Here is a 25,015-nt window from a genome sequence, read left to right as displayed (position 1 = left end):
CCAACAAATCACTTATTATTATTATTATTTGCACATCTTTCTTAAACTACATTAATCAAAACCAGATTGTGTATTTCAGCTATGATGAACCTGTATCAAGGAGAGGGGTCTTTTGCACCTAATCACATTCCACTTATAAAACAAGGCTTTCCTGCCTCTTCCTACTGGAGTCCTCGGTGATCCCAAAAACTACTCCTGAGAACCAGGGGAAACTGCAGGATAGCATTCCATGGTGAGCAGTGGGCTGCAACTGCTGGACAGAAATTGGCAGAAATCAGAGTAACACACCCACCCTGCTCCATAATTGGAATTGCCTTCTGCTTGGACACCTTCCAGTTTGCAACCCCCAATAACTGGGACATACAGTGGTACCTTGGGTTAAGAACTTAATTCGTTCTGGAGGTCCCTTCTTAACCTCAGGTACCCCATTAGCTAATGGGGCCTCCCGCTACCGCCGTGTCGCCACCACACAGTTTCTGTTCTCATCCTGAAGCAAAGTTCTTAACCCAAGGTCCTATTTCTGGGTTAGCGGAGTCTGTAACCTGAAGCGTCTGTAACCTGAAGCATCTGTAACCCGAGGTACCACTGTATTTGCAAATGTATTTATTTGATCGTCCCTATAGTATGCATTAATCTGGTTTCCCTCTGATGTATGTACCTATGCTACCAGATCAATAGAAGCCCAATCCTTATTCCTACCCACCCTTCTGCAAAGCAAAATGTTTTGCTCCAACAGCTAAATGATTTTTTCCCTTAAATACCAATACAATTCTACCCTATTCATTTTGCTTTGCAGCCTTTGTAGGAGTTGAACCCTGCATTAAGCTTTATGTGCCACCTCTCAGCTCTAAAGGGGTTATTCTTCATCTGAGAAATTCCCTAAACTATAGATATCCAGTACTTTAAAACTTTTTGGCCACAACTAAACAAGGAGGGTAGAAAAGCAATATAAATGTTAATGAGAAACTGCCCGTTTCATTTTATTTAAAAGTCAAACTAATGCTATAATCCTAACAAACAAAAATATTAGATGGTAACCTCAAAGGCAACATAAAGATGTGCAAATGGAGCTGGCCTAGAAGGAACCTGGAACCAGGGGTGGAGTGTGTGTGTGTGTGTGGCTGATTAGCTAAAAGCCAAAGGGAAGGCAAAACTCAACTCAAAAGTGTAAAAGGAGCCAAGACCAAAAGAGCTTTAGATGTAGAGCTTAAATATCAAGGGGAGTACATGCTTTATGTCAAAATAACCTGGGATCCGGTATTCAAGTAACTCTTCGGTAGCACAATTGAACAACGGGTTGGAAAGCACATTAACACTCTCTCAGGCCCCATTCATGCACTTAAAGGTTCAAGACACAGGGGAATTATTTTTTAAGTGAAGCAATTATAAATCACTGTCAACAGCTGGCAAAAGAAACAAATACATACTCTGAAAGAGTCAGAAGATTGTTATGCTATGCACACAATGGTGGCAGAAGATGAGAAATGATTATACAACTTCCATTAGTTCTGTGTGCTTTTTGACACCCTCCAAGATCTGTGTGTGATTTGCAACATGGGATAATGCAAAAGCCATACTGTTTCTTCCTCAGCAAGTTTTGTTCTTCCATATACCTAACAATTCCAGGCATAATAAAGTTCATCACTAATGTAATTGCCATACATGTTATTCACTGGATATTTTCTTTTTAAAAATTTGGTATAGAATCATTCACCTTTTGACTTTTCTTCTATTTTGTGTGATACCGTTGGAGGATATAGGTACAGAACTTCATTTCATTTGAATTTCATTTGGATATTTGTGGTGTAGTGGTTAAGAGCATACACATGTTAAGGTGAACGTAAGCTGAGCTGTTAATGTGCATAACAACCAGCCATTGTGCACATTTAACAGGCCGTATGGAGAATAATCCTAACATGAAGAGGCCTGGTGAATGTGCACAATGGCTGGTTGTTATGCACATTAACTGCTCAATTTAAAGAACGGAATGGAATTAGTTTGAAAAATTAGGTCTACTTAAAAATATATATTTCAAATATTAGAATTTTCACCACCTGCATATTTCTTCCTTTGTATATAATCTGTAGGGTTATGTATTCTCTTCTATATGGGTTATGCATACTTTACCCTGGTATATGCATTTTGATACATATTACGTAGCTGCAAATCTGTAGTAGGGAAATGCATTTACTAGGGTGACCAAAATGCCACATAACGGTGAGCAAGCAACTGTTCATCAGACTGGGTGTTAAGAAAAGCAGGTGGAGAAGGGAAAAGCTGACTTGGAGCTAAAGCTATAAAGCTAGGTCTTGAAAAACATGTTAGATTAGGTATTTTCTATGTGCTGGAGATGGTTATTCCTAGGGCTGCTAGGATGTCCGATTCCCACTTCTTGAAAAAAATAAAAGCTAAATCTGTTACAGAGTGAGGAGTTGATTATCCACGTTAACTGTGGCTACAGCCGGATTCAGCTGGAGCAGATATTCCTTACTGGTACACGAAGGTATGGGAATAAGCCCTGCTGGAAAAAATTGGAATATAAACTAGGAACCTCTAGAGGTCAAAAAAGCTGGGACAAATTTCTTTGTGTCTGGTATGAGTTTATTGTTTACGTTAATAGTGCAGAATGTTACCAATCTCCCCATGCTCTCCAGCCTATGGAGATTATGTACCCTCAGAAAATAAAGTCTCATCCTTTGGGTTCAAAACTTGAAAAGTGATGCGGTAAACAAATAAGGAATATCACGTTTCCTCCACTCCCCCTGACAGAAGGAAAAGGGCTAAATTGCTAAGTGAGTACCTTCTAGTTCTGATCACTCTAATGAACAGAACAGGTTGTCACTTTAGAAAGCAACAAAAGGGAAGAAAACAACTTAATTTGCAGACACCTTCATAAACTGCATTTGTCATTCAAATGTAGGTTCTTCCCCTTTCCTCCCCTTATTTTCACTTATACATCTCACAATGCAGTGAGACAGACATAGCTCTACAACTTATTTTTTTTTAGAAAAAATTTAAATTGCTATACCACCCTTCATCTGAGGATCACAGGGCACTTTACAATACAAAAACACAAAAATACATAACAAATAAAAACAACCCCTTCAATTGCCTTCTTCATTTCCCCTCCAAATAATTCCTATAGATAAAATATAGTTATGCTAGAACAGCTATCTTCCTCATCAAACTTGGCCGTATGTGCCCTGCTTGCAAGCTCTCATTCCTTTATCTTCTCCTTAATGATTCTGGGAATATGATGTATAAAGACTGAAATTTCAAAATATTGCATTTGCACAGGGGGGAAAGATCTTCCTTGCTGTGACAAATTCCTAGTCAATATCTGCTGATGTTTTCCAATAACATCAATTATACTGAGGTATTTATTAGAGGCATTTCATCACCACACAGAGGCAGCCACAAGCCCTGAAGTATCATTAGCTCTTCTGGGAGACATCAGCCTATGGCAATAAATTCTAAATATTTGTCAGAAATAGGGGAGGCGAAGATTTGTAAAGTTATTGAACAAGTGCACTGACTTTTACCCATTAATCTTGGCCACCAAAACAGCACAATAAATTATGTTCAATTTTGTGCTGTGGGAATCCTGCATGTGATCTGTACTAGTGATTAGGGGAAGCAAGTAATAAACTCAATGTTCAGAGCTTTCAGACAAGAAAAAGAAGAAGAATGCAGAAAGTCTAGCCAGGCTAAGAGAGAACCACAATTCAGAATAAATGTGAAGATCAGGCGCAGTGAGTGGGTGTTAATGGATTTAGTCATGCAAATGATGTTTAAAGTATGAAAAGGACTATCAAGGGCAATGAAAGAAGCCAATATCTTGTTAGTTATTTAAAACGTTAGGTAGGATTAGTCACTCAGGTGTGAGAACTATAACAAGTTAGAAAACAATTGAAAGTGAGTTAGATAATGCCAGTTGATTTCATGACCCTGCCAACGAGGAGATAAAGATACTCTTAAATTCCATTTCCAATAACTGTTGCCAAGAATGACACATTAAAAAAAAAAAATCTCTAGAATATAATGGTAGTATAATTTTGTAAATGAAAATTACAAATAAAAAGGCTGGAATACAGCATGCAAACATGCAGCAATATCAGCATCCAATTGGCGATTATTAAATTATTTTACTATTAATTTTGATAAGATGTACTAGTTGGTTTGCAGTGTGGAGCTAAATGTCTCTCTTAATTTTTCAAGACTTTATAATGAAGTTAAAATAATCCAATAATAAATATGAAATTAATAAATATTCTATCTTCATTTTTTTAATATACCGAAAGCCTGTGGTTGCTAGTACGGAACCTGAACTAAAAGCTAACACAAACTAAGGAGTGGATGGGAATACAGGATTGTAATTTAGAGTTTGTCAAGAATGCAACGTCTGCATAATCAACATTTACTACAACTACATTTCCTACATATATTTCTTTTGTAGAAGTTATCACTGTGAAAAAACCCCATTCAGTCAAATGTTTAGGCAGTTGTTTAAACACATGATGGGCTAAACCAGAAATGAGACAGGCACACATGTGAGTTCCTCCTCAATGTCCTCAGGAACACCAGTTACTCCTTCGATCTTCGCTAATTAAACAATGGAGCAGTCTTAGAAACTGTCCTCGCAATCAGGAACTACAACAAGCATGATTCTTGCTCATGGAATGGTTCAGTTTAATGTACCTTTAAAAGCCTTTCAGACATTTACACGAATTCCACTAAGAATTAAAGAGCAGCTGGCATACTGAGAGGCATTGGGAGTGGAGCTGCCTCACCTCCCAATTCAATCCTTTATGTGTTCAGACAAATGCCTGAACACGGCTGTTGTGAAATAAGAAAGCACATTTGTGAGCAAAAATAACTTTGGGTGCATGAACATGGCTCAAGTTGTTTTCTGAATTAGGTTTTAAAAAGAGCCCAAAGAAATGGTGCTCAAGTTAAGTTCAAAGGTTGCCTCACCTGTAGGTATCCAAATACTGACAGAGCATTTGTTGGGAATCTGAGGCGTGATACCCACATAGTGGAAGTTTCCGCCTGTTCCAGTCACTGCACAGAGGCAGCTTAAGGTCCAAAATAATTACTGCTGTAGGTTTCAGTAATACGGTTCTGGACGTCGATATATACACAAAGCTTGTAGGCTGTGCAGATACAGAAATATATACAAGAACAAAGTATATTTGTTGCTCCAGCTTCAAGATGTAACACAGACTCTGGCTCACAGACAAATAAAGTGACTGTCTAATTAGTTGATGCGCCTTAATCACTTATATAGATGGCACTGCACTGTTGCCATAGCAACTGGCTTGACTGACCTAGCACCTGGTGGCTTATCTCATACATAGGGTGATTTGTGCCCACGAAAGAAATCAACCCCTTCACCCCATGTCCAGTTCCTTCAACAGCATGTTGTATATACCTTACCAGTTCCCTCCCCCCAGCAAGCTCTCGTATGTAATGTTAATGTGTAAATTGAACACTAGTTTTGTGATTTTGTGACATTGTCAGATATGCAAGTCTATAAGAAATAATTAATATTTGATTTCTTCTTTCAGTTCCACCTGTAGTTTCTCTTTCAATATCTTCTGTAAGGAGGGAATATATGGCTCAGTGTGAAAGACTCCAGAGTAGGGGGAAGCCCATCATACGTTGCTGGACTATAATTCCCATAATCCTTGGTCTTTGGGGCTAATGGGAGATGGGGTCCAACAACATCTGGAGTGCAATTCAATGGCTAAACTATAAAAATGTGGCAACCCTGTCTTTTCCATTTGATATATAAGTAGTTCAGATTCTGTCTAAGCAACTCCAGTTCCCCATTGGCCACAATACAGATGTGCTCTAAGGAGTTCAATTCTTAAAAACAAAATAAAAATCAGCATACATCGGTGACACTTGAAATGAATTGAAGTGTAAAATGCAAAACAGAAACCTGAAAAACTGCTATGGGAAGTATCCTGCCACCAACACCTTGATCAGCAGCAAAAGGAAAAGGCACTGATCGTAAGCATGGAAGACTAAGCAAGAGTAGAAATCAATGCACGAGTGAGCAATAGAGTGTGGCAAACTGACAGGCAGTGATACAGCCAGAGACAGCACAGATAAGGAAACCAGTGAAATGGGTTTCTATGATGCATTTAGTGCTTATGTTTTAAATTCACAATCTGTCAGAAAGTAAACTTAAGATGGAAGAATCAGAGCACTTAGTAGAGGGAACTTGGAAGGTGGTGGGCTCCTGTCCGGTTTGGACTCACAATCAGGCCCAGGTTCAAAAACTCTCATGCTAACTTTAATCTCCAGTCCTTGTTTGTTTGTTTTTGTTTGTTTCAGCAGTTGATTCTACTTTTGTATGCAATTCATCTTGCATGTGTTTAACGAACATCAATAAAAACAAAAATTAAAGAAATAAATCAGGGTATACTTCATTGCAGAAATTTAAATCAACCCCATGCATTTCAGTTTGGTTACCTGTTGAATGGCTCTGCATGCATCATACTGAGGCAGATTGTAGCCCCTTCCATCTCAGTGTTGTCCACCCCCTCCCAAGTAATATCTTCACAAGCCTTCCTTTCTTATCTCTTCTGATAGCAACTGTGGGGGAAACCCTACCATTCTCAGCAATATGAAAACTGATCTCTCCCATTTCAAAATTGTCATAGAGGAATTTCACATTTAAGACTTCATAAGGACATTTTGACTCCTGTATATAGTACACCTCCCCCCCCCCCAGCAGGTTTACATAATGCAAACATAGAAAGAAAAGGCACTTTCTACACAGGAAATATTTTGTAGTTCTGGTGTGAATGAATCTTCCATGATTAATTAATTGTTAATTAAATGAGCTTAATATATGAAATGTCAACTTATTTGTTTCATCTAGCAATGAATCCATCTACTTTAAATCTATGTAAAGGGTTACTTACATCCCAGGTCTAAATGCTTCTAATTCTGTTTTTTCCGATTTTCCCCCTCACCCCCCTTTGGGTTACAAGAATCACCTACTAATCTCTTAGCATTTGGAAATGGGGTCAAGGATGGTAAAAATGCATAGACACAGCTCCTGAGGGAAGCTGATAAACCAGAAAGCATGAAACAAAAGTGCTAAATCATTGCTCTCAGTGACAGCGATGGTACCCAAAACATCTCACCTTTTTACCATCAGCATTCTACTCTTCCACTTGAGTGGCACACTGTGCTCAGAAGCATCTGAAGCAGCACATTATCTGCTTGAGACAAGCAGAAATCCTTTCCTTTTCTGTTGCTTTGGAAGCCTGGATGACATTTTATAAAAGTTACCTGCTACTTTCAGATGTGGCTATTTTTGTAGTTACTTCTGTTCAGTCAAATCCAATGAATGAAATACACTTACCATTCAACAATTGTCATCCCAGGCCATTTCCCCTTCTTGCATTTTAAGATACATGCTAGGACATGCGGAAGAAGGTCTTTGTAATATCAGAATGAAATGCCAGTATCATTTCACTTGCTCTACACCTCTTGCTGTGGGTGCAGGAGAAAACAAGCTTGCTTCAGATATTTGAAGATGGCTATCGTAACTCCTCTAAGTCTCCTCTTTTCCAGGCTAAACACACCCAAGTCCCTCAACCATTCCTCATGAAGCTAGACTGGACCCTTGATCATCTTGGATGCCCTCCTCTGCCCACATTCCAGCCAATATCCATCTTAAATTGTGGCACCAAGAACTGGATACAGTGTTCCAGGTATAGTTTGACCAAGGCAGAATAGAGTGGTGCTATTACTTCCCTCGATAAGGATACTATATTCTGTGCAACCAAGCAGTAGCTTTTTTTTGCTGCTGCATCACACTGTTGACTCATGTTAAGCTTGTAGCCTACTAAGACCCCTTGATCCTTTCCACATGTACTATTGGCAAGCCAGATGTCCCCCATCTTAAATTACTGCAGCTGGTTCTTCCTGCCTAAGTGTAGAACCTTGCATTTGTTCCTATTGAAATTCATTCTGTTAGTTTGGGCCCAATTCTTCAACCTGTTAAGGTCATCTTGAATGCCAGTTCTTTCTTCTGCGGCATCAGCTACCCCTTCAAGTTTGGTATCATCTGAAAATTGCATGAGCAGACCCTCAGTTCCTTTGTCTAAGTCATGTGGAAAGATGTTGAACAACAACAGGCCCAAGAGATAACCTTGTGGCATCCCACTTGTCACTTTTTTCCAGGATGATGAGGAACCATTAGTGAGCACTCTTTGGGTTCAGTCAGTCAACTAGCTATAAATCCACCTAACAGTTGCCTTGTCCAGCCCACATTTTAGCAGCTTCTCCACAAGAATATCATGGGGACTTTGTCAAAAGCATTGTTCAAATCAAGATATACTACATCTGCAGCGTTTAAGTTTCTGTCTCATTTCTCCTCCAAAGGAAATTATCAAAACAACCACTCAGTCCTTCTGGTTCTCAGAGCAGGACTGCATTTGGGAAAGCAAGAAGAAGGTAAAGCTTCACTGCAGAAGTAGATCCAACAATGGCAGATACCTGCTGCCTGATGAACCATCACTAAAGGCGGTTCATAGCAGATGATACATTTGCCACAGAGGCACTGTTGAAAATAATGTCCCCAAAATGAGTTACGGGCTCCTAACTACAAGTTAGGAACAGCAGGATCAGCAAAGGATTCAGCATAATGGCTCAAGATAAGCCCAACAAATGCAGAGGCAGCAGGAGTGGAGCACTGTCAAAGCAACAAAGCAAATGAGGCTTCCAATGTTCCAAAGGTAGAAGGGCACAGCACAAAAGCAATCTTCCTCCCAGTCAGGCAGGTGAGCACACATCTTGCCACAGCTGCAGCCCTGCCCCCTCCTAAAATTGAAAGGTTCTTTTGCTAGGTTTCTAAACGGGAAGTGCACACAAGAAAACCTAGCCCTTACTTTTCTCTCCTTTATGAAGACCAATCACACATTGCTCTGACGCTGCAGAAATTGCTCTACAGTCAGACAACACAAAATCACTGCAACGTTTTTAGCCTTCTGCATAATGCCAATATATTTATATTCCTTTTTATTTACTAGGGGATATATGAGGCAAACAACTTCTTTAATAATTAACAATAAGGCTGTTTGTTTAAATAAGCAAATGTTTGCAAGCCCAAGCTGCTTGCAAAGATGATGTACAGAAGTGCACATTTCCCCTCCCTTGTGCAGGGGATCTCATGTTTTTATGATTGCCCAACATGCTCTAAAATTTTCTCTACGAAACTCCATTATTTCTTGCCACAGACCAGCACTGAATAATACTGTATACACAGATCCCTTGTGCAAACCTGCAAATAAAACAATGATGCCAATTAAAGGGAAAATGTTCCTGATGGTTCTGAATTAGTTTTTTCCCCTTTACAGCAAACACTTTTCAGGTTGTAAAAGTATTTTGTTCTGAAACTAATGTCATTTTGTCCCATTTTACTACCAAGGTGTATCACTGCTCCCTTACGTCATTATTAATGGCAATTAGGCTCTTCTTTGGCTGTGATAAAAATAATGAAAAATAATGAAAGAAACTTGTATCACAGTGCCATTCAAAGATACAGCCAAAAGAAACCTATTTGACTTGACATGTTCTTATATTAGTGGAGGGAGAAAGGACCTGTGAAGGTCTTTGTCAAAGGTATAGTGCAGACACAAGAGTGGATCTCTGCAAACCATGGTTGGTAGATCAGGAACCCGCTTCAAGAAAACATTGATACACACACAGTTCCTCCTCGAGCACAAATTCCCCCACTTCCTCTTACAATGGTAAACCATGGTTAAACTGACAGCTGCACCAAATGCTAAACATGATTAAGAGTACAGTAATAAATTTCCCTCTTAACCATGGTTAGCAAGCTGTCTTAACCAGGATTTGAAACCAGGGATGAAGATGGTCAATGCCGACCACTCTCCCCATGGTTAGCATTGGGGAATATGCAAAACCAATTCATGGTTAAAGCTGACATAACCAGGGAAGCATATAGCCAGCAGTTTCCTATTTGCATTCCCCAGGAGCTCTTATTCAGAGTCATGCATTGGTTCAGCACTGGAGGCAGCATGACTCTGAATAAGAGCTCCTGGGGAATGCAAATAGAAAACTGCTGCTGTGCTCATGTCCTGCTTGTGAGCTTCTGACTGGCCACTGTGAAAACAGGACACTGGACTAGATGTGTTTTTAGTCTGATCCAGCAGCGCTCTTCTCAAATTCACACTGAAGAGGGAAGGAAGGGTGGGAGTAAGCATTTTTAAAGTTATCTTCTAGTTTGATAACCACAGTTTACAGAGTGCCTGCGTTATATATATTCTAAGACATGGGAAGGCAAACTAAGGCCTGGGGGCCGGATCTGGCCCAATCGCCTTCTAAATCCGGCCAGCAGACAGTCCAGGAACCAGTGTGTTTTTACATGAGTAGAATGTGCCCTTTTATTTAAAATGCATCTCTGGGTTATTTGTGGGGCATAGGAATTCATTCATATCTTTTTTCAAAATATAGTTTGGCTCCCCACAAGGTCCGAGGGACAGTGGACCGGCCCCCTGCTGAAAAAGTTTGCTGACCCCTGTTCTAGGACAAAGTCCTGTGTAAAAAGGCAATCATTTTCTTTAGTTCTTGAGTGCAAACCTTATGTTAAAAATTAAAAGGCATTTAGATTCAAAAAAAGTCAGTGATTGTCATATTTTGATAAGGATTATCTAAAAGGTATTCAGGTTAAAGCTGGATTTTTAGATTTGATCAATAAGACTCACTGCGGTCTCAGCTAACGTGGTGATTTAAAGCAGATTTCCTTCTAGAAATCTACCCATCAATTTAAGATATGCGGCCATCACAGATGACCAGTTCCTTTGAACTACTCTTGGCATTTACACAGCTGAGGCAACTTCTTATCAGTGCTTATAAAAATGCAAGTCTGCGGCAATCCCATGGATAGGTTTGCCTTCTGCAATTAGCAAGCAGATCTGCCATGAAGATTAATATGTATGCAAGCTTGCCAAAGGCTATGATCCACACGCCACTCTGAAATATTTTTGGAACTTAATAAATGACTTAATAACTATTTTTAAAGAATGCTCACTGTATTAACAAGCAGGCAATGTAAGTCAAATCTTAAGCTCCACCTTCGTACTTTGATGAGCACTACAATTCTAAACGGCGAAGAGTTCATGATGAATCTCCTCTTCCAGTCACCGAAAAAGTCTAGCCATACAGATGCTCAATGGAGCATGGAGGGATGCTTAGAAAGCTAGAAAGAATTCTGCAAGAAATTCCCAGATGTGACCATGTCCTGATTTAATTTATCCAGCTCTAGCAAAAACCATCAGCTGCAGAGACAGCTTTGCACAAAGGAAAGACATTTTCCCCTCTGTTTCTTGACAGTGGTCTTCAATTACAACCTGCAGTGATGAAATTCAGCAAGAGTGAAGGAAGAAATAAAAAGGAATGAAACCACCAGGATGAGTTTGTGGAGCCAGATTATTAAAAGTCCCACAGATGTCGGTGCAAGTGACAGCCGCCAGAGCTTCATGAGGTAGGGAAATAGAATATGGAAAATTAAATTCCCCATTGGACCTGAACAAGATTAATATCTTCTCTGATGAACTGAATGTGTTTAATCTGGACTGCTAATATTAAATTTCCTGAGGTGCACATAGAAAATTTTTTTGTGTGTGTGTGTGGGTGGGGGACATGTCAAAGGGTAGCAGTGACCTATAAAAAAATAGGTCTTTTTTATTCTCTGAAAGTATATTCTCTCCAACCACTAGGTAAAGCTGGCATGTATTGTGTTTTAGGGGATGTGTAGTACCTCTGGTGGGACGCGGGTGGCGCTGTGGGTTAAACCACAGAGCCCAGGACTTGCTGGTCAGAAGGTCGGCGGTTCGAATCTCTGCGACAGGGTGAGCTCCCGTTGCTCGGTCCCTGCTCATGCCAACCTAGCAGTTCAAAAGCACCTCAAAGTGCAAGTAGATAAATAGGTACCGCTCCGGCGGGAAGGTAAACGGCATTTCTGTGCACTGCTCTATTTCGCCAGAAGCGGCTTAGTCATGCTGGCCACATGACCCGGAAGCTGTACGCCGGCTCCCTCGGCCAATAAAGCGAGATGAGCGCCACAACCCCAGAGTCGGCCACGACTGGACCTAACGGTCAGGGGTCCCTTTACCTTTACTAGTACCTCTGGTGGGGGACATGCAAACTGCTAAATCAGTCCGTGTGTGTTTCCTCATCCCAGCATCCCTAGATCTAATGTGTGTGTGAGTGCATGCATGCAGGGGGAGAATCTCCAACCTAGGAGCAAACAACATTGGCTTGGCAGGAGCCCAAGTTTGGTCTGCAAGGTGATTCCCCACAAATCATGGCCACCTGCTAGGGACAGATGGGCGGGATAACCCACCTCTCAACCATCTGGCATCATTATGGCATCAGGTGATTGGCAGGTGGACCACTGTCTCACCTGTCAAAGCTGGCCCATGGAGGTGTGACAGATTATGATCTAGATCCCAAGTCAAAAAGGTCCCCTGTCTTTGGTCTAATGTGTAACCCTTAACAGGTGGATTGTCGCCAGGTTTCCACAAGCCACTCCTACAATGGTAGGTGGGCTACAAAATGGCTTGCTGCATGAGGCACATGACACAGAGAAGGATATCTAAGGGGCCTCCATGAAATAGCCCACCTTATTTGAAGTGGCCCCTTTAAGTCCCATTAGACTTCCAAACATTAGGACAGTGCACGCTATATACTTTCAGTGAAAAAGAACATTTCTGTCTCACTTTAGATGTATAAATGACCTCACCCCACACTGTAAATTCAAGTGAACTTTTAGATTTACTCACTTCGCAATTTATTGGCAAAAGTTCAGAGAACATTTGTTAAAGCTGCTGGAGAGCAATAATTATGTACGCACAGACAAGAAATTTGTACTCCAGCTCATATAAAATATTCTATGATCTTTCCTTTGAGACAGTTACCTTTTTTATATTAAAAAACAGACTTTGAAACAGACTAGGAAGTTGTTATATTTAATACTTCTGGGAAAGAATATTGCCCTGGTATTCAGTTCAGAGATTAAACAGGTCAACTCAATGAAAATGATTTGAGAAGGTTTTTTATGAGAACCATACCCATCCTTGTAATACCAAGGCCTTATTTAAATTTAATACAACAAACAAGCACCATGGGGTTGGATCCAGCCTCAGTCATGCTTCGAGCAGACCCACTAAAATCAATGGAATTTCTAATTTAAGTTCCTTTTTTAAAAAACAAAATTGCTCTCCTCTAAGCATGACTAAGTCTGGGTTGAAACTCAGTAAGTTTGTGCACATGTGCAATTAGATGGTTGATGGCCTATTATTCAGTGTAAGAGTATGTAATCCCAACCTCTTAGTTGATGCAACACCCTTTCACACACTGGAGACAACTGATACTTCTGCCCTGTGGTTTCCTCTTCAAAGTGAGTGTTGTGGTGGGAAAGTGGTATGGGAAAGAAAGAGACAGATGGAGGAAGTCTAAGGATAGTCACACAAAAACAGGCAAAGGAATGGAATAGAATGGAGAGTTACTCTGGTAAGAACAGACAAAGTGGTACCTTCTAGCTCCTGAGTTATCTTAGAGTTAGAATTAATCTGTCTGAAAGATCGCATTCCCTCATATGATCCTGCCCAGGTTTTGAAATATTCATGGCAGCCCCTTACTTTGGTCCTGCTACCCACAGGCACACTTGATGAGGACACAAGGAAAGGGCCTTCTCAGTGGCTGCTCCCAGACACTGAAACTCCCTGCCAGGAAAAGCTAGACTGGCACCCTCCTTGTTATCCTTCCACCAGCAAGTGAAGACTTTCTTGTTTCAACAGGTTATGGGGAATGAAAAGGCTGGTGCTGTGCTGTTTTAATTGTAATTATTGATAGGGTTTTAACATATTTTATATACGTTTATAGTTTTAGTTCTACAAATGTTCAATTGTTTTTCATGATTGGTTTTCTCCACATGATATTTTATTCAAGCTTTTTCATTGTTGTTGTTTAGTCGTTTAGTCGTGTCCGACTCTTCGTGACCCCATGGACCAGAGCACGCCAGGCACCTCTGTCCTCCACTACCTCCCGCAGTTTGGTCAAACTCATGCTGGTAACCTCGAAAACACTATCCAACCATCTCGTCCTCTGTCGCCCCCTTCTCCTTGTGCCCTCCATCTTTCCCAGCATCAGTGTCTTCTCCAGGGAGTCTTCTCTTCTCATGAGGTGGCCAAAGTACTGGAGCCTCAGCTTCACGATCTGTCCTTCCAGTGAGCACTCAGGTCTGATTTCCTTAAGAATGGATGCATTTGATCTTCTTGCCGTCCATGGGACTCTCAAGAGTCTTCTCCAGCACCATAATTCAAAAGCATCAATTCTTCGGCGATCAGCCTTCTTTATGGTCCAGCTCTCACTTCCATACATCACTACTGGGAAGACCATGGCTTTAACCATACGGACCTTTGTTGGCAAGGTGACATCTCTACTTCTCAAGATGCTGTCTAGGCCTGTCATTGCCCTTCTCCCAAGAAGCAGGCGTCTTTTAATTTCGTGGCTGCTGTCACCATCTGCAGTGATCATGGCGCCCAAGAAAGTAAAATCTCTTACTGCCTCCATTTCTTCCCCTTCTATTTGCCAGGAGGTGATGGGACCAGTGGCCATGATCTTCGTTTTTTTGATGTTGAGCTTCAGACCATATTTTGCGCTCTCCTCTTTCACCCTCATTAAAAGGTTCTTTAATTCCTCCTCACTTTCTGCCATCAAGGTTGTGTCATCCGCATATCTGAGGTTGTTGATATTTCTTCCGGCAATCTTAATTCCAGCTTGGGATTCATCCAGCCCATGATGTATTCTGCATATAAATTAAATAAGCAGGGAGACAAAATACAGCCTTGTCGTACTCCTTTCCCAATTTTGAACCAATCAGTTGTTCCATATCCAGTTCTAACTGTAGCTTCTTGTCCCACATAGAGATTTCTCAGGAGACAGATGAGGTGATCAGGCACTCCCATTTCTTTAAGAACTTGCCATAGTTTGCTGTGGTCGACACAGTCAAAGGCTTTTGCATAGTCAATGAAGCAGAAGTAGATGTCTTTCTGGAACTCTCTAGCTTTCTCCATAATCCAGCGCATGTTTGCAATTTGGTCTCTGGTTCCTCTGCCTCTTCTAAATCCAGCTTGCACTTCTGGGAGTTCTCGATCCACATACTGCTTGAGCCTTCCTTGTAGAATTTTAAGCATAACCTTGCTAGCGTGTGAAATGAGTGCAATTGTGCAGTAGTTGGAGCATTCTTTGGCACTGCCCTTCTTTGGGATTGGGATGTAGACTGATCTTCTCCAATCTTCTGGCCACTGCTGAGTTTTCCAAATTTGCTGGCATATTGAGTGTAGCACCTTAACAGCATCATCTTTTAAAATTTTAAATAGTTCAGCTAGCTTTTTCATAATACAAGATAAAAAAACCTAATCTAAATAAGATTTTCCCCCTATGTTTTAAGCAGTTATTATTTTTTCCTTTAAGCTGTCTTGAGTCCCCATCAGGGGAAAAGGCAGGTTATGAATGAATGAATGAATAATAAACTAGGACCAGGGAGCCATGAAAAACACTGAGCAGCCTTGGCCATTCATGATCTCTTAGTCTAACCTACCTCACAGGGTTGTTGTGATTAATTGGGGTGGTGGTGGAGAGAAACATAGATATAACCCTGAGCTCATTGGAAAATAGGGAGTTAAAATGCAGTAAGTAATAACTGATTCACAACTATTGGCAAGGTTACTTGAATAAGTTTCAAGTCTCTCCATGGCAAACTGGTAATTTACACTCTTTAAATTATTAAAGTAGTTTTTTGCATTAGTGTACTCATGATGTAAACATTTCTAAAGAGTAAACACCTTCCATTCTTAATGCATAAAAGATTACTAGTAAACATCATTTCATTATACATTAATTGCAAGTTTTATTTGGTGAACCTAATATACAGATGCTATTAAGTGATGAAATTAAATCCTTATTTGCATGAATAGTTATTTGACATGTTAAACAGCTATTTAAAACTATTCAGTTTGATCCTCTTTGTGGAATTATTTTTAGATTTCACAAATAGTTATTAGGCCAGAGAAGTTGCTTTTCTACCAAAATGGACAAGGCTGAAAATGGATATATTTAAAAAACCAATGAAATTTGCTGCTCTGGTTTAGTGAAAGGAGGGGGATTAAAGGTTGTCAATGTAATCAAGAAGAATAGTATTCTCCAGAAAATAATTCCCTAGGGAAGCATTCACAGATCAATTAGCTGAATTCAGACTGCCAACTCTGTCTTACCCTATATGGATTTGAAGCGGTCAACCAAATCCCACTTTGGCTGAAGTCTCACCCCTGCTGACCAAAACTGGTAGTACCTGACATTTACTGCGGGGGTTCTGTTCCTGGCTCCTGCATGCCCTGCCGCGCCTCATTCCATCCCACCCTTTTAGTGACATCTTTTGGACATGCATTAACCAGTTGTTGCCTGAGATTTTTCCAAATCATTTTTGCACATGGAAGCTGTACAACTTAGAGCAGCAAATAAAACTAAACTACTGTAGTCAAACTGGTCAAACCCCAGGATGTGCTGGGTTGGCAGGAGTGTGTGAATGGGATGGGGAACTCACTGCGCAATGCCCACTTAGTATGTTCGAATGCTGTTTTCAGTGGGCAGATGAAAAGGACTTCCACTGAACGTGGATGTGATTATACAGAAATATTCATAATACTTTTACCATTGCTATTATCATTTCGTAGGATTGTATTTTAAATGTTGTAAGCACCATGAGTAGATTTAATTTGAAGTAGAAGCTGATTAATCCCACAAACCAACAAATAAATAAATAAATTGGACCGAACCTCTCCAACGCTGGCAATCCATTCCCAGGTTCTTTAAACCCAGATACCACAATCCAAAGGTTTGCTAGAATAGTTGGAATGAGTGTGATAATGATCTAAGGAGTGGTGGGAAACATCAATTAGAAACCCACTTTCTCCCTTTCAAAGTCTTCAATGGTAAAAACTGCAGGTTAGAATAACTTGATTCTGCTTTGGGTAAGAATTAACTGGAAAACATGAATACCCCATTCAGTTTAACATCCCTGGATTTATTTTCTTTTTAAACATCTGAATAAATGGGCAGACTTTGGTACTATGTTGCCCTAAGCTAGGCAAAAATCCTCCCCCAGCACCCACACAGTGCTGGGCTTTGGGAAGGAGGTTTGAGGATTCCAGGAGGGTCCTAGAGCCTTTCAACTTCTCCCCAAATCTTGGCAAGTACTAACTAGGCTCTGGTAAGGAGAATGGAGGGCTCTAGGACCCTGCTGGAGCCTACATGCCTCCTTCCCATAACAGGGCACCTTCTCTGCTCAGAGCTCAGTGAGGGGGAAAGGGTCAGCTGCCCTAACTCTGCCTCTGCTGAACACTCAGATTATGGTAAGAGACCTTGGCTCAGTGACAGAGCACATGCTTTGCATAGAGAAGGTGCTAGGTTGAGTCCCTAGTACCTCCAGTTACAAAGGATCAGGGCAGGTGTTGAGAGTTTCCACGACCTTGGACAGCCACTGCAAGGCATAGTAGATAATACTGAATGGGCCAAAGGTCTCATTTGATGTGAAGCAGCCTCATGTATTCATTACTTCAAACTAAGGATCATGCAATTTTCCTTCTTCTAAAGCAGACCAGCACAATGTGTGCCCATCAGTTAAAATAGTGTCATCTGTCAGGTTGGGAATTAGTGGCAATTATATTTCTGGTTTTGCTACCTGCCTAGAATTACAAAATTGGGGTTGGGGTTATCTAGTTCCTTGCAGACTATCACATGGCTGTTGGGTTGCATTCATCCAGGGGAGTCACAGTAGCTGTGCAAGCCTGTTCTGTTGCAAGAACAGTGACCACAGGCAATTCCCAGGTGGAGGGGGAATAAGGTTATATGAGATCAGTGTTTTAGTCTTGGCAAGACATCTCAGTTCCTCTCTCAATCTGACAGAAACTAAAGTTACTTTTGAATCACTGCTCATTCAAATATTGCTTATGTATGCACCGGGGAATAAACCTCATTCTCTTTTTCATGCTTCAGTATTAGCTTTGTCTTTCAAGATGTTAGCTAAACAGATGAGAGTCCTTCATCTCCTTTGGGTTTTGAGGTGCTGAATTGTAAGATCGGAAAATTTAAATCCCCCAGCCCATAAAGGAAACAGCTACTGCTGCAAGAAAAAAAGGAAAAGAAAGGAAGGGGGGTAGGGAAGCTGAGATTGTCTATTCGGAGTCTGCCAATGTAAGGAAGGCTTGAAAACTGGAGTAAGCTGAACTAAAGCAAATGGACAATTAATTCCTAAAACTACTGTTCAGAAGCTGGTGTCCTCTGTCAAAGCCAAAGCCAGTTTCCTAGTTGCCTAACTAAAGGTAGGAGATAGGAAAAAATATAATTGTTATAACAGAACATGGTAGAAGATCACTTTGCTGACCCATGTACTCTCACTCTGCATTTGAAGTGTCCCTCCAGAAAAAAACTAGTTACTGACTACAGCCACGAAACTTATGTTACTGGTATGCACTGGAAGAGGCAGTGATTACTGCAAGGATGGGCAGCCTGTGGCCCTCCAGATATTGTTTGATTTTAACTCCCAACACAACTGATCATTAGCCATGCTGGATGTGGCTGATGGAGTTGTGTATTGTAGGCATCCATCTGGCTCGACAGACCATTAGTGCACCTCTGAGGGTGAAATCAAACCGCTGGAGAATCACAGCGCCTGCTGTGGCTGCAGAGACCGTTAACTTCTAACTGTTGCCTCCCACAATGTTTCTGCTGCGTTAGGAGCACTGAAGTGACCTTTCTGGGGTGCAAGCCTGGGCAGTGCGTATGGAGGTCCTGGGCTGCCCAAAAGACCTTCCCCCCCCCCCGCCTTCTCAGCCTCACTGATGTGGTCCAAAGGAAAGCTGAACAATGCATGGGGAAGGTTTAAAATGAGAACACTATCTCAGTGTTGAAAAAACTGTTAAAATGCCATCCAGGTATTATTTGTGTTTCTTAATCACTGGTTGTTTTTATTAGGCTAATTAGATCTCTTTCAATTTCACTGTCTATATATCCAGATATATATATATATTAAGATAGTTATTGGAGTCATTTGTTTGGCAAATAATGGCTCAAGAGCTAATTAGTTCTCTTTTTCCTTTCTTTTTAAAAATTATTTGTTATTATTCTTCTATTTTGTTGAGTAACTATTTACTTGTATTTTGTATTTCCTATGTTGTTGTTTATGTTGCTTGCTGAAATGATAATGAAGCCTGGAGTACAATGTTAAAACCAAAAGAGCTATTTTATGTTTATTTTGTAAGCAGTGCAATTTATTGGTGAATACCTCCCCCTTTCTTTGTAATTAGAACAATTTTGTATTGTTGTAACATTCGATATTGCAGAAGCTTTTTTAAAACTCAAAAAACCTCCCTACAAATCATTTTCTAAATAATGGGATATTTTCTTAGACACCACAAATGCAACAACACACACGTGGTGCTGATAATACCAAGATTGCAAATTTGATCCCTGTAAGGAACAGCTGCATATTCCTGTATTGTAGGGGGTTGGAATGGATGACCCTCAGGGTCCCTTCCAAATCTATGATTCTAAGATTCTATGGTGTAGGTGCAGGGGAGAAGCTGCCTTATACCAAGTAAGACAGTACAATGTATGGGGAAGGGAGAGACAGACAGGAAGCTTCTTTACAGATTCCAACCACTGGCCCATCTACCTCTGCAGTGTCTACACAATGGCATCAGCTCTCCAGGGTTTCAAACAAGAGCCTTTTCCAACCCTTCCTGCAGGTGTGAGAGACTGAGCATAGGACCTCTGGAATTCAAAACCTACTTTTACTACTGAGCTGGGTCTTTCAAACAGCACACCATGCTTATCTTTTGAATGCTTAGGAGACACAAACCTGGACAAACTATCTTCCTATCTAAGCTGCTGTCCTCAAGCTGTTTGATTGCCTGCTGCTCTTGCATTTACTTTGGGGGTGGGGTGGGAGGAAAGAGCCAGACACCTGTTGCATGACACACTCCAGATTCGTAAATGCCTCTAAGCAACTGGGAGATGGGATTATCTACAGCTGGACTGTAAGACAGAAGATAGGAAGTAATAATTTGGAATGTAAGTCACCTTTTTTTTTTTTTAAAGGAGAGCTTTGAATTATAGAGCTAGGAGGGGCAGGAGAGAAATCAAACCTCTTCAGCATGCAAAAGCCATTCTGATTTCAAGTAGCCAATTTCTCACTCTTCCATTAATGTTTTATTCTAGAAAGCACTTATGCAATGACTATGGGACAGCCAAGTTGTAATTAACTAAATACTTGCCTATGTAAGCATATGTCGACATCTGCAATGACAACATCAGCAGAGAGTGTGACATTCCATTGGCTGGAATCTATGGTACTCCAGAAGTTGCTTACCTACATCTCCCATCATTGCTGACCACTGGACAGCCACAGGTTAGCCACACACCCACACCCACCCGCTGTACAGTGTTAACCTCAGTAAGAGAAGCATGAACCAGGGTTGTTTCATCCTGTGAGCCTACAACTTCTTTATAACTTCAGGTAGTTGGTCAAGACACATCTTTTTCAGAGGGTATATGGAGGAGGAAAGGACTTAATTGACAACTACTAATAGCAACAGCATTCAGTAATTTGTTGTTGTGTGTGTTTTAAGTGTTTGTGTATATGTAAACGCGGGTGGCGCTGTGGGTAAAAGCCTCAGCGCCTAGGGCTTGCTGATCAAAAGGTCGGCGGTTCGAATCCCCGCGGCGGGGTGCGCTCCCGTTGCTCGGTCCCAGCGCCTGCCAACCTAGCAGTTTGAAAGCACCCCTGGGTGCAAGTAGATAAATAGGGACCGCTTACTAGCGGGAAGGTAAACGGCGTTTCCGTGTGCGGCTCTGGCTCGCCAGAGCAGCGATGTCACGCTGGCCACGTGACCCGGAAGTGTCTCCGGACAGCGCTGGCCCCCGGCCTCTTAAGTGAGATGGGTGCACAACCCCAGAGTCTGTCAAGACTGGCCCGTACGGGCAGGGGTACCTTTACCTTTACCTTTTTAAACCTTTAAAGCCCTTAATGGCTTCAGTGCTGTATACCTGAAGGAGGTCTCCACACCCATGATTTAGCCTGGGCACTGAGGTCTAGCTCCAAGAGCCTTCCAGTGATTCCCTCATTGTGAGAAGTGAAGTTATAGGGAATCAGGCAGAGGGCCTTCTCGATTGTGACACCCACCCTATGAAACACTTTCCCATCAGATGTCAAAGGGATAAATAATTATACAATCTTCCATAGACATCTGAAGACAGCCCTGTATTGAAACAACCTTCCATTGACATCTGAAGACAGCCCTGTTTTGGAACACTTTTAATGTGTGATGTTCTGTTGTTTTGTTGCTGTGTTTTTGTATATTATGTAGGGGACACGGGTGGCGCTGTGGTCTAAACCACTGAGCAACTTGGGTGTGCCAATTTGAAGGTCAGCAGCTTGAATCTGCATGACGGGTCGAGCTTCTGTTGCTCTGTCCCAGCTTCTGCCAACCTAGCAGTTCGAAAGCACATCAGTGCATGTAAATAAATATATACCACTGCGGCGGGAAGGTAAACAGCATTTCCATGCACTCTAGCTTCTATCACGGTGTTCCGTTGCGCCAGAAGCAGCTTAGTAATGCTGGCGACATGACCTGGAAAGCTGTCTGTGGACAAATGCCGGCTCCCTTGACCTGAAGTGAGATGACTGCCACACCCCATAGTTGCTTTTGACTGGACTTAACCGTCCAGGGTTCATTTACCTTTTTTACCTGTATATTATGTAGGAACCTAACCAGAATATCTGGGGCAACCCAGTCAGATGGGCGGTGTAGAAAAAAATAAGTTGTTGTTGTTGTTGTTAATAGATTGCATTTCTTATGGGTTTAATGCATTCTTATTTTTTACTTGTTATTTTTACTGTAAACCACACTGTGACTTGTGCAAATGGTGGTATAAAAATAAATAGATTTTGTTTTGATGTTCTTTGTGAAGTGCAGAATCCCCCTTTCCCCCAACAAGTTGTAAGAAAAAAATCAATTTATATCAGGCAATTCTTTTATCAGACCTCCAATAAAACGTAGATTTATTTTTCTTCATTTTTCCAAGCACAGAGTTTGAATCATGAAATGTACTCCGATTGCTTCCAGCAATGCTGCCACCAGCTCTGAACTGCCAGTTTCAGGGGACATGCATTTATGAAGAGGAAAAAATTCACTCTAAAAATGTTGCTCTGTTTTAAACACTGTTCAGATCATAAATAGTTAACTGTGTGAAGATGGGAAGCAAAAACTGGTCTTTTACTCCTAGTTGAAGGCAAACAGCTTGTATTGTACTGGGGTTCAACTGGCAGTCTGCACAAGGACAGTTAAACATATACTGTTGCTGAAGGAAGGTGATATATATAAAATCAGTCTGATTCTAATAAATCAGTTTATACTACAACCCTCAAAATAGGCACAACCACAGAAGTTAGCTAACTAGGAGGTCTGGAAAATAGATACTGAAAATGTCAGGGTGAAGAGACAGCATCGCCTCCCCCCCCCCTTTTATAGTGGGTGGGGAAATGGGGGAGGCAACAGATGACAACTTCATCCCATCTGTCCAAATACTGCTAGATCTAAAGTGACAGCAACAAAAGTCCCCAAACTCATCAGCTCCCAAAACCCATCAATATTAGACAGGCTTTTTCGTCTTACCTTCAAAGCTCCCAGCAAACAGGTAAATCCAGGTTACAGCAGGAACAAAAAGGAGAGTCAGAGAGGCAGCCAGGAATTTCCGTCGCCCTCTGCAGATTCCCAGCATTCTCTCAGAAGTGGAGATTCCTAATCTGGTTCTGTTCCTATGTCGGAAGCATGAAGTCCACAGTCTCCCACATATTCCCTGAAAGAAAGAGAAGGAAGCAATACATTATCAGTGCACATTAGCACCCTGCCATTCTCATGAGCAAGGTTAGACTCCTCCAAGAGTCCCTGCAAAAACACGGGCAAAAATAGGCCACACACACTGCAAAAACACAGTCCCAATTTCAGTATTCTGTAAAATGTCAAAAACAATAAATGTGTTCCTTAGAAGCATCATGAAAGAGCATAAATCAATAGCGTATCTTATCATATCAGTTAGACGCGACATACATTTTATAAAAAAAGGCAACCATTTTACGCTGCCCTTTGAAAATAAAGAAACCTCCATTCTCCTTGATGTCTCTGCACAGGTGGTATTCCTGGGTAGATAAAACAGGGCCACCTGTTCTGCCGCCTCTGCTTCCAAAGAGCAGCAGGTACACCAGCAGCAGCCTGAAAGCGGAAGAATCAGAAGCAGTAGCAATCAGTAGTAGTAAGCAACAATGTTCTCTAAGAGTTGCTTCATACACAATGCTTTCTAGGTGTGCACTTAACATGCTTCGGGTATTCCATGAAAACATGTGAATGTGGCAATCATTTACAAACATCTAAGCAATTCAGGTTCACGTGCCAGGAATCTGCAACAAAAAGCAATTTCTTGTTAAGTCTTGTGTTCCGTTCTGATTTCAGATCAGTTACTGTGAAATGTAAAACTGAAGTGTAAGGTAGCCTTTTAGGGCCCTTTACACTTCACCATTTCGGTTTGTTCCTTAGCACTGCTGTGGCACTTGCACTCATCCAGAATCAACAGCTTGGGCATAGCTCTTGTATGAATACAAGTAATCCCACCACAACATTATTTTCACAGATGCAGTCTATTTAAAACATTTAAACCCACCTTGTGGGCTGTGGCTGCTATAAAAATATAGTAAGTACCACTACTATCATCATCATCATTATTATCAATTATTTATTAACTGCCTTCTCAAAAAAAAAGTCTCAAGGCTATTTACACTAAAGATAATTAAAAACGAGAAATGAAAACCACAACAAATATATTTAAATCATGACCAAAACAATACAAAATAGACACTTGGGTTAAAGACCCATTTATCCAGCTAGAAAAGCCTGTCAGAACACAAATGTCTTCAATTGCTTCAGAAAAGTGCATATAGTGGGCACCTGTTGTACCTTGACAGGACTGCCATTCCACAGAATGGGGCAACTATATTACAAGCCCTGCTCTGAGTTATTGTGAAACAGGTTTCTGAGATCTTTGAAACTTGCAGAAGAGACTTTCCCACAGACAGCAGTGATCTACTGGCTGTAAGGCATAAGGTGCTCTCTCAAGGAACTTGGTCTTGAGACTTCTCTGCTAGTGCCAGAATGTTGAACTCAGCCCAGTAGCAGATTGGCACCTAGTGCAAATCCTGAAAGCAGGGTGTTATATGATGGTGGCAGCTTGCCTGCACAAGCAACCTAGGAGCCCTGTTCTGCACCAGATTCAGCCTTCTAATCATAGGGTGCATTGGACTAATTGAACCGTGAGGTTATCAGTGAATGGACAACTGTTGTCAAGCTATCCTGATCTAGGAACAGTTGTAGTTGTCGTATCAACCCAAGTTGGTAAAAGGCACCCCTAGACACTGAGAATACCAGCATCTCCAGTAACAGAGCTGGATTCAGAAGCAGCCCCATTCCAGGGGAGGTAACATACCAACTTCCTGGAGCTGGGAACTATTCCTCCACAGTGCCTCCATCTTACCAGTATTTAGACTCAGTTTCTTTGGCCTCATCCAGGGCCTTCTCAGTCATTCCCAATTCAGACATGAAAGAGAAATGGAGTTGGGTATCATCAGCATATTCCTCCCAAACTCCTAAAGACTGCTCCATGTGGATGTTAAATAGCATCAGAGACAATACAATGCCTTGTGACACCCTATAGCTAAAAAGCCAGGAGACCAAGAAGCACCCATCCAATTCTACCACCCCTGGAGATAAGATGGAACTACCAAAGAACAGCCCCCCCATACCCATCTCCAGCAGATAGTCCAGGAGGATACCATCATTGATGGTATAAAAAGTTG

At 41.3% G+C, this 25,015-nt stretch overlaps 1 protein-coding gene across 1 annotated transcript in view; it reads right to left on the bottom strand.

Annotated features, from left to right (window-relative positions):
- The window catches only part of LARGE1 (LARGE xylosyl- and glucuronyltransferase 1), a 309,421-nt gene that overhangs the window by 202,460 nt on the left and 81,946 nt on the right, over positions 1 to 25,015 (bottom strand). Inside the window, exon 2 of the mRNA XM_028745321.2 lies at positions 22,785 to 22,968. Coding sequence (XP_028601154.1) covers positions 22,785 to 22,890 — 106 coding nt within the window. The 5' untranslated portion in view covers positions 22,891 to 22,968. The remainder of the gene's footprint in view (positions 1 to 22,784; positions 22,969 to 25,015) is intronic.

This window comes from Podarcis muralis, chromosome 10 (assembly GCF_964188315.1).
Source record: "Podarcis muralis chromosome 10, rPodMur119.hap1.1, whole genome shotgun sequence".
Lineage (NCBI taxonomy): Eukaryota > Metazoa > Chordata > Lepidosauria > Squamata > Lacertidae > Podarcis > Podarcis muralis.
This window is presented reverse-complemented; position numbering and strand designations above follow the sequence as displayed.